A 15,812-nucleotide genomic window follows, 5' to 3' on the forward strand; every position below is an offset into this window, starting at 1 on the left:
CTCCGGTTCCGTAAGTAGTCGTGCTCTGGATGTGAATTAGATCAGATGATAAGTTCGACAATCTCGATTACAGCTCAGTAATCCAGCATCCAGTCGCTAAAAGAGGTCGTTGTTGAAGAATGGAAAAAGATCGATGTTGCAAAATGTCGCCAACTTGTTCATTCCATGCCTAGAAGACTTGGTGCCGTCATTAAAAATCATGGAGGCCATACAAAGTACTAGATGTAGTAGTTTTTGTTGTGGGGTGTACTCATTTTTGCACCACCCTAATTTGAGTAAAACTGAAAAATGTGTAATCTAAGTTATATTATTAACCTTACTTTCACGTTATAAGTTAAACAGATGTTATATTAAACTTTGTCTCGTCAATATTTTGGAAATTGTTTGTCTTCATTGAGATATTGTTTAAAATTTTACTTTTCAAAGGGGGTGCACTCATTTACGCTCAGCACTGTATAAATGGGTAAAAAGTATGGCGTATATACAGTAGTATAGCTGGACAAGAGTTGTAACCATTGGCAATCTGCTGTGGCTTAAGAGGAATAAAACACTTTGATATGATTCATCTTCGGCGTGGTAACTCCTCACGTCACGTTAACTTTTTTAGATCCGACACCCAAACCAACCTTGGGTCATGATAATATTCTGTACTTTTATTTTAACCAGAACAACTCATGGTAAATACCATAAAATAAAAAAAACACCATTAAACATTTCCTGGTTTTTATTCCTGTTTATTTGTTGACATGCTGAGATTTCAGTAAAACACCGTACAATTGTGATTATGATACACACTCGGCAGGTTGAACACACCACCACCGCCACCAGAACCATCAAACAGTGTGAGATGAGAGAAGAGTTTGGCATTTCCACGAATGACATTCACATTTAATTACCTGCCTGAATGAACAGAAGGACAGATAACTCTGTTTGTCGTTTTGACATTTCTGATCTTACACCACGTTCACATTCGGAGCAAAGGAGTCGCTGATGTTATCAAAAGGGCTGACTGAAAACTTTCCAGCTTTTAAACGACAAGAATGAAAAGAAAGAAAAATATAAATGATGAAAAATCAGTGTCACCTTGTAAAGGTTATGGACTCAGTACACGTAAGCACTCAGTATAAAATTCTAGAATAATGTAAAATACGCAGTACAACGTCTTACACGTCATCATTTCAGACAAATCTGCATAAAAGAGAGCAAAAAAGTGTAAACGGTCGCTTTTTCACTCGCAAGTGTGAACGTGGTGTGAGACACTTCCTACTGAAAACACAGAGTAAAAATTGTGGATTTTGACACAATAAACAAAATTCTAATTATTTTTACAGACGTTTAAAATCAAGAGCAAGCAATTAATTATTTTGTGTTATAAAGAAGATAATAAATGCACTTGAGAGACAAAATAAAGGACACAAATACAGAAAAGAGAGAGAAAATGACAGAGATATAGAGAAAGAGAGACAGACAGGCAGAGAAGCAGAGACAGGTGGAAAGAGAGACAAGTGTAGTAAGAGAAAGACAGGAACAGGATGGTGAGGCACGTGAAGAGAGTGTCAGGTAGGGAGAGAAAGACAGGTAGAGGCAGAGAGACAGGTGGAGAGAGTGTCAGGTAGAGACAAAGAGATGAGTGGAGAGAGCATCAGGGAGAGAGAGAGAGAGAGAGAGAGAGACAGGTGAAAAGACTGTCAGGTAGAGAGAGAGAGAGATGGGTGAAAAGAGTGTCAGGTAGAGAGAGAGACAGGTAGAGACAGACAGGCAGGTGGAGAGAGCGTCAGGTAGAGAGAGAGAGAGACAGGTGAAAAGAGCGTCAGGTAGAGAGAGAGTCAGGTAGAGACAGAGAGGCGGGTGGAGAGAGCGTCAGGTAGAGAGAGAGAGACGGGTGAAAAGAGTGTCAGGTAGAGAGAGAGTCAGGTAGAGACAGAGAGGCAGGTGGAGAGGGTGTCAGGTAGAGAGAGAGAGAGAGACGGGTGAAAAGAGTGTCAAGTAGAGAGAGAGGCGGGTGGAGAGAGCGTCAGGTAGAGAGAGAGAGACGGGTGAAAAGAGCATCAGGTAGAGACAGAGAGGCGGGTGGAGAGAGCGTCAGGTAGAGAGAGAGAGAGACGGGTGAAAAGAGCGTCAGGTAGAGACAGAGAGGCGGGTGGAGAGAGCGTCAGGTAGAGAGAGAGAGAGACGGGTGAAAAGAGCGTCAGGTAGAGACAGAGAGGCGGGTGGAGAGAGCATCAGAGAGAGAGAGACGGGTGAAAAGAGCATCAGGTAGAGACAGAGAGGCGGGTGGAGAGAGCGTCAGGTAGAGAGAGAGAGACGGGTGAAAAGAGTGTCAGGTAGAGAGAGAGAGACGGGTGAAAAGAGTGTCAGGTAGAGAGAGAGAGGTGGGTGGGGAGAGCGTCAGGTAGAGAGAGAGACGGGTGAAGAGAGCGTCAGGTAGAGAGAGAGAGAGAGAGACGGGTGAAAAGAGCGTCAGGTAGAGAGAGAGAGAGACGGGTGAAAAGAGCGTCAGGTAGAGACAGAGAGGCGGGTGGAGAGAGCGTCAGGTAGAGAGAGAGAGAGAGAGAGGTGGAGAGAGCGTCAGGTAGAGACAGACAGGTGGGTGGAGAGATCGTCAGGTAGAGACAGAGAGACAGAAGGAGAGAATGTCAGGTAGAGAGAGAGAGAGACAGATGAGGGGTGGTGTAAAAGAGGTGGAGACAGGTGAAGAGAGGCACAGGTGGAGAGAAAGACACATTGAGACAGGTAGAGAGAGAGAGAGAGAGAGAGAGACGGGTGTAGAGTAATATAAGTAAACAGGGAGACAAACATACACAGAGGCAAAGTGGACAGGTGGAGGGTGGACAGGGAGATAGGTGGAGACAGAGCGAGAGAGAGACAGGTGTCTATCTGTGCTGCAGGAATCTGTGGAGCAGGGGTGGAAGTCTGAGCTGAGGGATGAGATGAAGCCTCGTGCGTCCCAGATACTCTCTGATGCATAACCTGCACAGCTCACTCAGAGAGCGCGGAGTAACTACACACACACACACACACACACAATTACCAACAGCAAAATGTCACATTTTAGCATCGAAATCATCACACACTCGCATCAAAGAAGCAGATATTGCATCACCATCATCCACATCTCTGTCACACTAACTCCACCTTCACACTTCAGGCCACTCCCCCTAATGCTGAAGCTAAAACAGGAAGTGACATCACTACAACAGTTTTCGTCTCTGTGACTGTGATATCATCTGGTCCATGCTTTTCGATAGCAGCGTGTTGTCTGGAGTCAACTGATGTACTCGAGACACCGAACACCTCCACCGAGCTGCGACGCACAGCGCTACACTGCTAGCTATAAGCTATTACTTGTTAGCTACATTCGCTTCGTAGCTGCAGTACAAAACAAAACAAGCTAACTTGATGCACCAAACATGTCTTGGCTGATCGATTCAGTTTCGAATAAGAGAAACTTGAAAATTGCGTACGTTGTATCGTTGTCCTGAAAAGGCTGCATCGTAGATTTAACGTTACATTCTGTTTTCTAATGTGTTCTGAATTCTTGCACTAACAAAGGAATCTGCTGAAGAATGAAGTGTTTACCTTCGTAGTGCAGTAACATGCACTCTGCCAGGCTGCTAGGGGGCGCTGTCTCCACCGCTCGCTGCAGCTCCAGGTTTCGAGCGTTGATGTTGGCGCCGAACTCCAGGAGCACTTTGACGATCTCGGGACAGTCTTTCTGAGCAGCAGCGTGAAGCGGAGTGTCCAGGAAACGCCCCTTCTGTACGTTAGCACCTGCCGAGTAAATCGCAACGTTCCCCGGTCACCGCAGCGAACAATTACTTTGATTTTATCAGTGAACTACAAGACGACATTCCTGATGTTTGTTGTTAACGTTCTCAATCTCGTTCTAATGTGTTCTTGTTTCTATAGTAACAGCTCATGGATTATGAAAAAAGATGCACATTTATTGATAAGAAAGCAAAGTCATACTTTTTTAAATAAATTAAAACGATGCTGATGTCAGAAATTCCACTTCATCACATCACTCTGTTTTTTTTTTATTTTTTTTTTCATCGGGCGGCACGGTGGTGTAGTGGTTAGCGCTGTCGCCTCACAGCAAGAAGGTCCGGGTTCGAGCCCCAGGGCCGGCGAGGGCCTTTCTGTGTGGAGTTTGCATGTTCTCCCCGTGTCCGCGTGGGTTTCCTCCGGGTGCTCCGGTTTCCCCCACAGTCCAAAGACATGCAGGTTAGGTTAACTGGTGACTCTAAATTGAGCGTAGGTGTGAATGTGAGTGTGAATGGTTGTCTGTGTCTCTGTGTCAGCCCTGTGATGACCTGGCGACTTGTCCAGGGTGTACCCCACCTTTCGCCCGTAGTCAGCTGGGATAGGCTCCAGCTCGCCTGTGACCCTGTAGAACAGGATAAAGCGGCTAGAGATAATGAGATGAGATGAGATTTTTTTCATCTCATCTCATTATCTCTAGCCGCTTTATCCTGTTCTACAGGGTCGCAGGCAAGCTGGAGCCTATCCCAGCTGACTACGGGCGAAAGGCGGGGTACACCCTGGACAAGTCGCCAGGTCATCACAGGGCTGACACATAGGCACAGACAACCATTCACACTCACATTCACATCTACGCTCAATTTAGAGTCACCAGTTAACCTAACCTGCATGTCTTTGGACTGTGGGGGAAACCGGAGCACCCGGAGGAAACCCACGCGGACACGGGGAGAACATGCAAACTCCGCACAGAAAGGCCCTCGCCGGCCACGGGGTTCGAACCCGGACCTTCTTGCTGTGAGGCGACAGCGCTAACCACTACACCACCGTGCCACCCCTATTATTTTTTTATTTTATTTATTTATTTATTTATTTTATGTTTAACCATTTCCCACAGGATTACATGTAAAATGTGTGCTGGTCACTGAGGAAACAAAACATAAAAAAAAAAAAAATTAAGTTATTGTCTAGTGCTAAAAATTTAAGTCGTGCTAAAAAATGTTCGAAGATAAATCGTGATACAAATTCATAAAGATTCGACTCGATGAAATAAAAAAAATGTACTGTGATTATTATCAGGCTGTGTAATCTCTTAGTTTTTCCTTGCTGTAATTGTGTTTATACCGCAGAGGGGGGAATAATGTACGTTACTCTATCCACAGTCACTGGATATGAGCAATCGCACGCTCTGATTGGCTACTCTACTACTAGCATATCAGCTCATATACCATGAGTAGAGAAAAAGAAAATGGCAGAGCGTGTTGCTGAACCAACCGAGGCCGAAATAAAACCTCTACTCGAAAACAAAACCACAAAAAATACAAAAAAAAAAAAAATATGGAATAAAAGTAGTTGATGGTAAGAATGTATCTTTTTTTAATTTTTCTAGAATCATTATCGCATTTTTCACAAATTGCTCCTGTCATTTCACTGGTTTGTTTACATTCTAAGCGGAAATTATTTTGTCGGACGTTTTGCATGAAGTTTCTATTTATCGAAAAATTAAAAATGCTCTGTTTCTCAAAATCCAGTGAATGTGGATAGAATAAAACAATTATTCCACTCAATCTCGGTGCTACGCGCCTCGTCGGCTATCAGCTCATGTACGACTCGATTTCGTGGAATAACTGTTCATTATTATACGTTTAATAATAAACTAGCAAAACTCCCTTTTAAATGAACAAGTAACTCTTCTGAAATGGCTGATTTTGATTCTAAAGTTTGGATGTTTGGGTCACACAAAGAAAAAAAAACAACAATTAAAGCAAAGATTTTGCTCGTACTTCTGTATAAAACTGATTCAGTGACTCAGACTCAGCAGCGACAAATCTTTCACATCCAACATTAGGCCATCCTTAAAAAAAAATCCGTTTCCTGTCCACCGGAAGAGCAAAAAAATTTTCGGGAGGGAGGGAGGGATTTTTTTTTTTAATATATGGATGGATAAGAAATCGCAATGCTGTGTTTGCTTTTTCTTTCAGTACTTTTTTATTACAAAAGCAGACACACTTAATAAAATACGACGATTTAATCAACTGAAACTTGTACAAAAACTTTAAAGGGCTGATGACACGTTTTTGACATCTTTGGCGATGTTTTATAACATAAAAAGTAATTCCCGATGATCCATATATTAATTCACGAAGGCGCCTATTTTACAAGTTATGATAAAAAACGCGGCTATTTGGGCAAATTTGACGGGGCTGCAGCACCCAGGAGACAAAGGAGGAGGAGGAGCTATATGACGTCAGCGAAAGAATCTTACTCCTAACTTACCAGTTTGTTGTTGATATGACAGGTGTTCAGTATATCATTATTAGTATTTTTATTATACATTATTTTATATATATATATATATATATATATATATATATATATATATATATATATATATTAGTGCTGTCAAAAATGTCGCGTTATTAACGCGTTAACTTGACTCAATTTTAACGGCGATAATTTTTTTATTGCGAGATTAACACTCTGTGACATGATGCCACGCCCCGCACAGCCAGAGTCCTCTGCCCTCCCCCGAAGAGCCACAGTGCTCGGCTTAGGTTTCGTTTTCCCATCGGTGGCTCCAGCCCCACTTTGCAGTGGCTGTGACAAGACGTGTTATGCTCTGCAATAAAAAACAAAACAAAACACAGTGGTACAACCAGTGTTCGAACTATGCCGATATTTTCGGGGGGGGTCCCTTTTTTTCCCTTGGGGGGGGTGCTTGCGCTTGTCTCAGAGCGCGGATCTCCATCGCGCGCTCACTTCGGATATGCAAATGCTTCCCGTTACACACAATTGCTATGTCAATAAACATAATTTTGCCGATATTTTAGAGACCCCCCAACATTTCCCAAATCATGTTTTCAAGGGATCTCATGTCTGTTTCAGGGAATCTCGGATCCCCCGAGTACCCCCGTAGTTCGAACGGTGAGCAAGCCCATTCACTTTTTTATGCTGATAAGAGAATTACAATGGTTTTTCATGTGACAAAAATGTGCGATTAATCGCGAGTTAACTATGACAGTCGCGACATTAATCGCGATTAAATATTTTAATCGCTTGACAGCACTAATATATATATATATATATATATATATATATATATATATATATATATATATATATATATAGTTATTATGCCTTCGCATTCTGTTGCCGGCTTTTGCTCCAAAACCCACAAGGATGGGGTAAGTTTATTCAAGTTTCCCAGAGATCCCGAGCTGCATGCGAAGTGGTTGAAGCAAGTCAGGCGCACTCGTGACAAGTGGGAGCCCTCACCAACATCCGTCCTGTGCTCTGAACACTTCGATTTGGATTGTTTTGACACCCTTCCCAGCTTAAAAGAATCTCTTGGGTGTGCAGTTCAGCACAAACGTGTGCTGCTACCATCAGCAGTGCCTACACAGTGTTGCCAGATTGGGAGGTTTCCCGCCCAGTTGGGCGGTTTCAAGTGCATTTTGGTGGGTTTTGAACATATTTTGGGCTGGAAAACGTCAGCAGTATCTGTTGCCAGATACTGCTGAAGTTTTCCAGCCCAAAATATGTTCAAAACCCACCAAAATGTATTTGAAACCGCCCAACTGGGCGGGAAACCTCCCAATCTGGCAACACTGCCAGTATTCCGGAGGGGGTCTACTAGTAGCTATGCCGGATCCAAAGACAGTCCTCCTGTCAGAACATGTGTTGTGAAATGACATAAGATAAAGGTACGTAGAGCTATAGATTCTACATGATAATCATAAATGTAATCATAAAGTCGGCGTGATATCAGTCATGCATTTGCTTGTGAAAACTTGTGGCTTTCATGTAACTGCCGACTAGCAACGAGAGGCAAAGGGGAAAGAGGGTAGGCTATCATAGATTCTATTCAGAAGAGATCAACACAATTCTAGACTCCCAGAAGAGGAAGAGCTAGCACTAGAGAGTTCACCGGTGTTTTCATGCGCCATTTCCATTGAGTAGAACCAGAGTAGAACAGCCAGTGAACCGCAGCGTGTTCTTCCGCTGACGTCACAACATGGCCGTGAGCCACGGACCCAGTTTTCTTGCGCTGTGCAATTAAAAGTTGGATATTCGCATAACAACAGCTTCTTTTCACGTAATTATAACAGAACTCTAACATGTTTGCCATGTTGTATAGTTTATTTAAGAAATTGCATAGAGTCATGTTCGTGTCATCAGACCTTTAAGTTAGCATTTTAAATGCTGACTGCAACATTTGCAAAATTTTTACAAAGGTACTTAAAGTGTCCGACACACGGACTTTTTGTAGTTTTAAATCGAGCGTTAGGCCTAATTCGGATGAAATTACACTATTAAAATGATCACTGGATGATTTGTTTTTCTGAATCTTTACTATTTTGTTGTTCGCTAGAATACCATTTTGCGATTTCACACTTAAGCAAATGTTTGAAAACTCCGGATCGCCTTCCTTCATGGTGGCGGACATTTTTTTGTGCCGCACGGCGCATGCGCAGAGCTGATCCGATTCTATATTCTGCGCGGAATGCAGGGCTTTCCACAAGCGCCAGCTGCCGGCCATACAGCCGATTACACGATTAAGTCCAGCCGGCTACTTTAATGACTTATTTTTGTAGCCCACAGGCTCTAAATATTAATTTTCGATTTTAATAAAATTAAATGTTTATCTAACGGACTGACAATAATGTCAAACTGAACCGCACTCATTTAAGTTGTGATTCACGCTGTTTGTACCGATAATAACCACAAATTCCCCGCCGACTTCGTTGATCAAGGGAGAGTAACTCATCCGTGGCCCCGACATGCGGTGTGTGCGCGTGCACTCGGCGGAGGCAGTAGTGTGTCGGAGGGAACAGAAGCAGAGATAACACTTATTTTGTCTCCGGTAAACCAGTCTTCTCTCGTTCAATTACATGCTGCCATCAAAAGACACCGTTGGTTGTAAATGAACCCAAACTGAGTGGTTGGAGTGTATTTTCATACACAAATGGAGAAATGTTCGCTGAGTGTGTAATTGTGTAGCCGCCACTGCAGACCGTTGTGGTTGTTAATTCATAGCATGCTCAGCTGCGTGAATGTGTCATGCACCGAAAATAAGAGATTTACAAGCCAGGAACGCCTCATGATGCAATACGCAAGAAAAGAAAGAAGATTTACTGCCATTTTACTTTGTATTTGAGTAAAGTGAGTAAATAAATGGTCTGTGGAAAATACATTTAATCCTGGGAACTGCATGCACAGGAGTTTATTTTGTGTTTACTCCCCCCGGCTGGCTACTTATTTGTCATGGCTGGCTAGTATGAGCCTTAGTGGAAAGCCCTGGGAATGCGGAAATGTCAAGTTCGATTTTAGATTTATGAACCCGAAAAAAAGGTCGAAAAAACGGCGTTAAAAAAAAAAAAAATTTAAACCGCACAAACGGCACTCACCCGGCCGGTGGACCGGAAACAGAACATTTTTTAATAATGGCCTTACATTACTAACATTACAGGTATTGAGCAGATGCTCTTATCCAGAGCGACATACAACAAACCCAGAGCAGCCTGGAGGGCAGTTAGGGGTTAGGTGCCTTGCTCAAGGGCACTTCAGCCATCCCTGCTGGTTGAGGGACTCGAACTGGTGACTTTCTGGTCCCAAAGCTGCTTCGCTACCATGTAGGTTGTTGGTTAGAGAAGCAGCTTTGGGTCCCAATGGTCGCCGGTTTGATTCCTGGGACTGGCAGGGAAAATGTGAGGGGAGTTGAGTGATTGAACATCACTTTCCCTTCCCTCTGTATCATGGCTGAAGTGCCCTTGAGCCTTGAACAAGGCACCATAGCATTGCTGCCTACTGCTCTGGGTATGTGTGTGTGCGCTCACTGCTTCAGATGGGTTAAATCCAGAGGAGGAATTTCACTCTGAGTGTACATGTGACAAATAAAGGCTTCTTTAAAATTTTTATTTATTGAAGTTGAAAAAATAAAAATGCTCCGTTTCTCAAAATCCAGTGAACATGGATAGAATAAAACAGTTATTCCACTCAATCTCGTCGTACACGGCTTATAGCCGCCATTAGCTCATATACAACTCGATTTCATGGAATTCCATGTTAAACAGCGGGAATACACGTGACTTCAGTGTAGGCGGAAGTAACACAGCTCTAATACCATGAAAATACAAGAAAACAGATCTAAAACGTGAACGAGCTGTTGTGTGATTGTGTCGAAATAGATTTAACAAGAAATCAGAGCGAGCTCTCTTTTTACAGACTGCTGAAAGAGAAAGAGAAGCAAATGGAGGCAGTACAAATGTTCATGAACATTTATAAAAAAGGGAATATTTGTGATTGATTTTTTTTTTTCATTTTTAATCAAAGGAATAATTTAGTTAATGAGCCATTACATTTCACTCTAACCTTTATAAATGTGGTAAATAATAATTGTTGTTATTAAGAAAATGAAACAAAAGGGGTTGTTAGTTAGTTTTTTTAAATTTAACAAAAGGAACAGGTTGATAAAGAATCAGGAAAAAATGTTGCACTTTATTGGTAATAAAATTTTCTTCATTTAAGATTTTTTTTCAAAAATATCATGAGAAAATCAGATCGTGAACCAAATGTTGTGAATTGAATCGTGAACTGGGTGAAATCGTCACGAACAACCAAGTTATTAAAATACGGTCTGAGTGTTATCTGTGTTTTTTAAATACTAAAACTAAAGTGAGATTAGCTGTTAGTTAGTCTAATTTGTTGCCCACACCTCCATCTAGAAGTTTCTGTGTGCACTGTAGCTCTCGGGATGCGCAGGCGATGTAAAGTGGCGTTCCCAAGTGAGGAATGTCGTAATCCACATCTGCCCCCCATGATATGAGAGCCTCCACACACGCCGTCCTTCCTGAAATAAAGCTTACGTGAGTGGTGTACCATTCAGGACAAAAAAATTAATAATAATAATTGTACGACATTTTCTTGTTAAAAAATATCACGATTACATGCAGCTTGTGTTAAACCCATGCTGCCACCTAAACCTATATTTTTTAGCCTGAAGATGAGGAATGATCACCTTTGCTGCTGGCCTCGTGGATGGGTGAAGGTTGGCACGGCTCAGGCTGTGGGGTGGCGCCGTGCTCCAGCAGAACCTCTGTACAGGTGGAACTGCCCGCAGAACAGGCATTAAACAGAGGGGTGATGCCATCGATGGTGGTCGCATTCACCTAGTATACACACACACGCGCACGATACTGGATCAGTACACATCACTGTACACATAATCTGCCATACACGTTCCTGTGGGTGAGCTCGGGTGTCGTCTCACTCTTGTCATCACGCGATTAAAACACAGATTAATTCAAACATTTATGTATTTTCAGTTATCGATTAACAGCACATTCACAGTGAAACTGTTAATGATTGCGTTTCAAAATAATCTCACAGAGTAGAATGGATTTAGGGCTGCGATTAACTTTTTGACTGGATCTACTTTACACGTGTTACGATATAACAAATAACAGCCAGACAATCAGAAATAAGTATTTTCCCTGGATGTGTAAGGACTTACATTAGCTCCAGCCTCGATGAGTGCTCTGGCACATGCCACATGATCGCCCAGACACGCCTCGTGCAATGGAGTCACATGATCGATGGTGACGAGGTTTGCATTGTAGCCCTGATGGAAGGAAAATGCAAATCAAATGAAGTGTGTATGTGTAAAGGTGTGTATGTGTGATTACGCACACACACACACAGCAACTCCGCTATAACGAACTCCTTTACTACAAACTTACGCATATAATGAACTAAGTTCGTGTCCCCTGCCTTTAATGACAATGAATCGGAGCCTTCAAGAAAACATCACTGTGTCACGCCCACGTGTGTGCTGCACACTCGGATTTCAGACTCCGACTCATTGCCAATAAACTCATTGTAACTCATTGTTACAATGCACAGGCAGCACCATTAGGACTCATTACAGTACCATGCACCTGTTCCAGATTAGAGTGCAATCACAGCGCGCGCTTACCGTATAAGCACTCTCTAAACACACAGACTTGGTGAAGTATACGCGCTGTACCGAGTGTCTCACATTACCAAGCCTTATTATCGGTGTATTACCTTTCTGCTTTTGACTTTGTTTTGTGTATTTGGACTCCGCTTTTCGTCTTTGCCTCCGCCATTCTGTTTGTGCCTCGTGTGACCCTTTCCCATTTTACGACATACGTTTTTGACCTGTTTGCCTGCCTCCTCATAAATAAACACTCTTCCTGCAACTACATCCGTCATTCACCTGCTTAGATGATACACTGAGCCATGCACTCCCCCCCCCCGAGACAAACAATAAGTAATCAAGTCTGTAGTCAAGTTAACAATACGTGTTAACGCCATAAAACAAAGGCTTAACGAGTCTCGCTTAGGTGTTGATCAGAAACAATTATCGAGAACGGTGATCAAAGGATTGATAAAAGGATGAAATGACTGCTGATACCGCTAAACTTAACATCTCGTTAAAGCAACATAAATTACATCATCAGTGATTTGCAACACGTGAATGAACTGAATGGTGAAGATTCAGAAAACGTAGCGAGTCAGTGGGTGGACAGTGACAACGATACACCGGTAATCTCCGTCCAAACATTTCCATAACAGATGAAGAAATCATCGCCTCCATTCGTGATCCTTTAACTCGGTCAGTGAACTGTGATAGTGACTTGGGAGGAGAAATTCGTGATCAGGAGAATGCGCTGAAAATTTTGGATGTGACTCGAGTGTTTGGTGAGGCAAGTGGATCCATTTCAGTATTATGAACTTTTCAGTAGAACAAACTATTTGGACGTCACCCAAGGAGTTCGTGAAAGTGGGGTTACATTATATATATGCATGCATGTGTATGGACACCTGTGAGAGCAGGGTCTTCAGGGCCAGAAGGCGTCCCTGGCTTGCAGCTTCATGGAGTGGAGATCGGTCCGCCCATGAGCCTATAACACACACACACAAAACACCAGACACCCCATTCAACAGACTCAGCTCATATAAACATCACACACAATCTATAGATTTCTCTTTGCCATGTGATGATTAATCGTATAGGAGTGTTCGATTTCACATTTTGCATCATATGTAAATTACACTATCTATTCTATTGCACTTAGAACATTTAGAGTTTGGGTTCTACCTTTAGTTTGGCTCTTTAAATACTTCGTATAAAATGATCTCCATGAAATGTTCTGTATAAGCATATAGTACAGCGTTTTCCTCACATTTTCAGATCCATATAGCAACAATGTCAGACCCTGAAGCCTTTTTTACACTCATCAAGGGTCCATGCTTTTTCACGACCTCACCTATCCTCTGTTACGGCAGAACAACGGCTGTTACGGCTGTTAACTTGACCATAACATAAGACAAAGCCACCATAATTAACAAAGAAAACCAGAGTTGTAAAGATATAACCCCAAAACTTACTTTTATTAAGGAACAAAAGGTCTCCAAAAACAAAGAAAAGACTGAAACAGACTGGGCAGCAAATCAAAGAAAAACGGGAGGTCTGGCCCCCCGCGATAGGAGGTCGGACCCAGTGTCCTCCTGACCTAACAAAGGCAACTAAGAAAATAAATGAAAAGCAAGAGCTGTCAGCCTGATATGCAGACCAAAAGCAAACATTCAACTAAAATGAAACAATCACCAAAAAAGAAAACCCCAAGATGTGCTGGCATCTTGTGCATATGGCCTGAGGATGGGGTCAAGGCAAAACCAAGAGAGAGAGAGAGAGAAAGGAACAAAGAGGCAGCTTTATACAGTGGTGCTTGAAAGTTTGTGAACCCTTTAGAATTTTCTATATTTCTGCATAAATATGACCTAAAACATCATCAGATTTTCACACAAGTCCTAAAAGTAGATAAAGAGAACCCAGTTAAACAAATGAGACAAAAATATTATACTTGGTCATTTATTTATTGAGGAAAATGATCTAATATTACATATCTGTGAGTGGCAAAAGTATGTGAACCTCTAGGATTAGCAGTTAATTTGAAGGTGAAATTAGAGTCAGGTGTTTTCAATCAGTGGGATGACAATCAGGTGTGAGTGGGCACCCTGTTTTATTTGAAGAACAGGGATCTATCAAAGTCTGACCTTCACAACACATGTTTGTGGAAGTGTATCATGGCACGAACAAAGGAGATTTCTGAGGACCTCAGAAAAAGCGTTGTTGATGCTCATCAGGCTGGAACAGGTTACAAAACCATCTCTAAAGAGTTTGGACTCCACCAATCCACAGTCAGACAGATTGTGTACAAATGGAGGAAATTCAAGACCATTGTTTCCCTCCCCAGGAGTGGTCGACCAACAAAGATCACTCCAAGACCAAGGCGTGTAATAGTCGGCGAGGTCACAAAGGACCCCAGGGTAACTTCTAAGCAACTGAAGGCCTCTCTCACATTGGCTAATGTTAATGTTCATGAGTCCACCATCAGAAGAACACTGAACAACAATGGTGTGCATGGCAGGGTTGCAAGGAGAAAGCCACTGCTCTCCAAAAAGAACATTGCTGCTCATCTGCAGTTTGCTAAAGATCACGTGGACAAGCCAGAAGGCTATTGGAAAAATGTTTTGTGGACGGATGAGACCAAAATAGAACTTTTTGGTTTAAATGAGAAGTGTTATGTTTGGAGAAAGGAAAACACTGCATTCCAGCATAAGAACCTCATCCCATCTGTGAAACATGGCAGTGGTAGTATCATGGTTTGGGCCTGTTTTGCTGCATCTGGGCCAGGATGGCTTGCCATAATTGATGGAACAATGAATTCTGAATTATACCAGCAAATTCTAAAGGAAAATGTCAGGACATCTGTCCATGAACTGAATCTCAAGAAAAGGTGGGTCATGCAGCAAGACAACGACCCTAAGCACACAAGTCGTTCTACCAAAGAATGGTTAAAGAAGAATAAAGTTAATGTTTTGGAATGGCCAAGTCAAAGTCCTGACCTTAATCCAATGGAAATGTTGTGGAAGGACCTGAAGCGAGCAGTTCATGTGAGGAAACCCACCAACATCCCAGAGTTGAAGCATGTTCTGTACGGAGGAACGGGCTAAAATTCCTCCAAGCCGGTGTGCAGGACTGATCAACAGTTACCGCAAACGTTTAGTTGCAGTTATTGCTGCACAAGGGGGTCACACCAGATACTGAAAGCAAAGGTTCACATACTTTTGCCACTCACAGATATGTAATTTTGGATCAATTCCCTCAATAAATAAATGACCAAGTATAATATTTTTGTCTCATTTGTTTAACTGGGTTCTCTTTATCTACTTTTAGGACTTGTGTGAAAATCTGATGATGTTTTAGGTCATATTTATGCAGAAATATAGAAAATTCTAAAGGGTTCACAAACTTTCAAGCACCACTGTATATCAGGGCAGGTGCGCTGCATTGGCAATCAAGCAGGGAAGCGCCACCCACAGCAAGCCACTCCTCCCACCATGGATAGCTCCTCCTCTGCACAGAACGGGCAGGGCCCATAACACCTCATGCGCTTTATCATGACCTCGTTGATATAGAATCAAAGTTCTTCCCGTGCCAAGACCTGGTCTTCCCATGCGGTCTCCTGTTCCAGGACTAACCAGGCCCTTCAGGCGCTTTGGGTGGTGTCGATTTCCGTTTCATCGATTACTTCCTTAAAATCGAACTCAGTCCAGTCAGGCACTTCCTTCTGTGCCCATCTAAATTATAGTTAAGATTATTCCAGGAATCTTTGCCTAAATTTTCTGGTTCTCCACCTTCACTGGTCACAGTAAAGTAACCTGATAACTAGCAAAGTTAAAACCCCCAAAAAGTTGGGACACTGTGTAAAACATAAATAAAAACAGAATGCGATGATTTGCAA

The 15,812-nt window shown here is 42.5% G+C and overlaps 1 protein-coding gene across 3 annotated transcripts in view; it reads right to left on the reverse strand.

Annotated features, from left to right (window-relative positions):
- Window positions 1–734: 734 nt before the first annotated feature.
- The window catches only part of asb5b (ankyrin repeat and SOCS box containing 5b), a 47,273-nt gene continuing 32,195 nt past the window's right edge, over window positions 735–15,812 (reverse strand). For all 3 annotated transcript variants that reach the window (XM_060924891.1, XM_060924893.1, XM_060924892.1), the window contains exons 2-7: window positions 12,826–12,905; window positions 11,492–11,599; window positions 10,997–11,147; window positions 10,694–10,828; window positions 3,580–3,771; window positions 735–3,001 (exon numbers count right to left, since the gene is read on the reverse strand). In XM_060924891.1, coding sequence (XP_060780874.1) covers window positions 2,874–3,001; window positions 3,580–3,771; window positions 10,694–10,828; window positions 10,997–11,147; window positions 11,492–11,599; window positions 12,826–12,905 — 794 coding nt within the window. In that variant the 3' untranslated portion in view covers window positions 735–2,873. The remainder of the gene's footprint in view (window positions 3,002–3,579; window positions 3,772–10,693; window positions 10,829–10,996; window positions 11,148–11,491; window positions 11,600–12,825; window positions 12,906–15,812) is intronic.

Source organism: Neoarius graeffei, chromosome 7 (assembly GCF_027579695.1).
Source record: "Neoarius graeffei isolate fNeoGra1 chromosome 7, fNeoGra1.pri, whole genome shotgun sequence".
NCBI classification, from domain to species: Eukaryota; Metazoa; Chordata; class Actinopteri; order Siluriformes; family Ariidae; genus Neoarius; species Neoarius graeffei.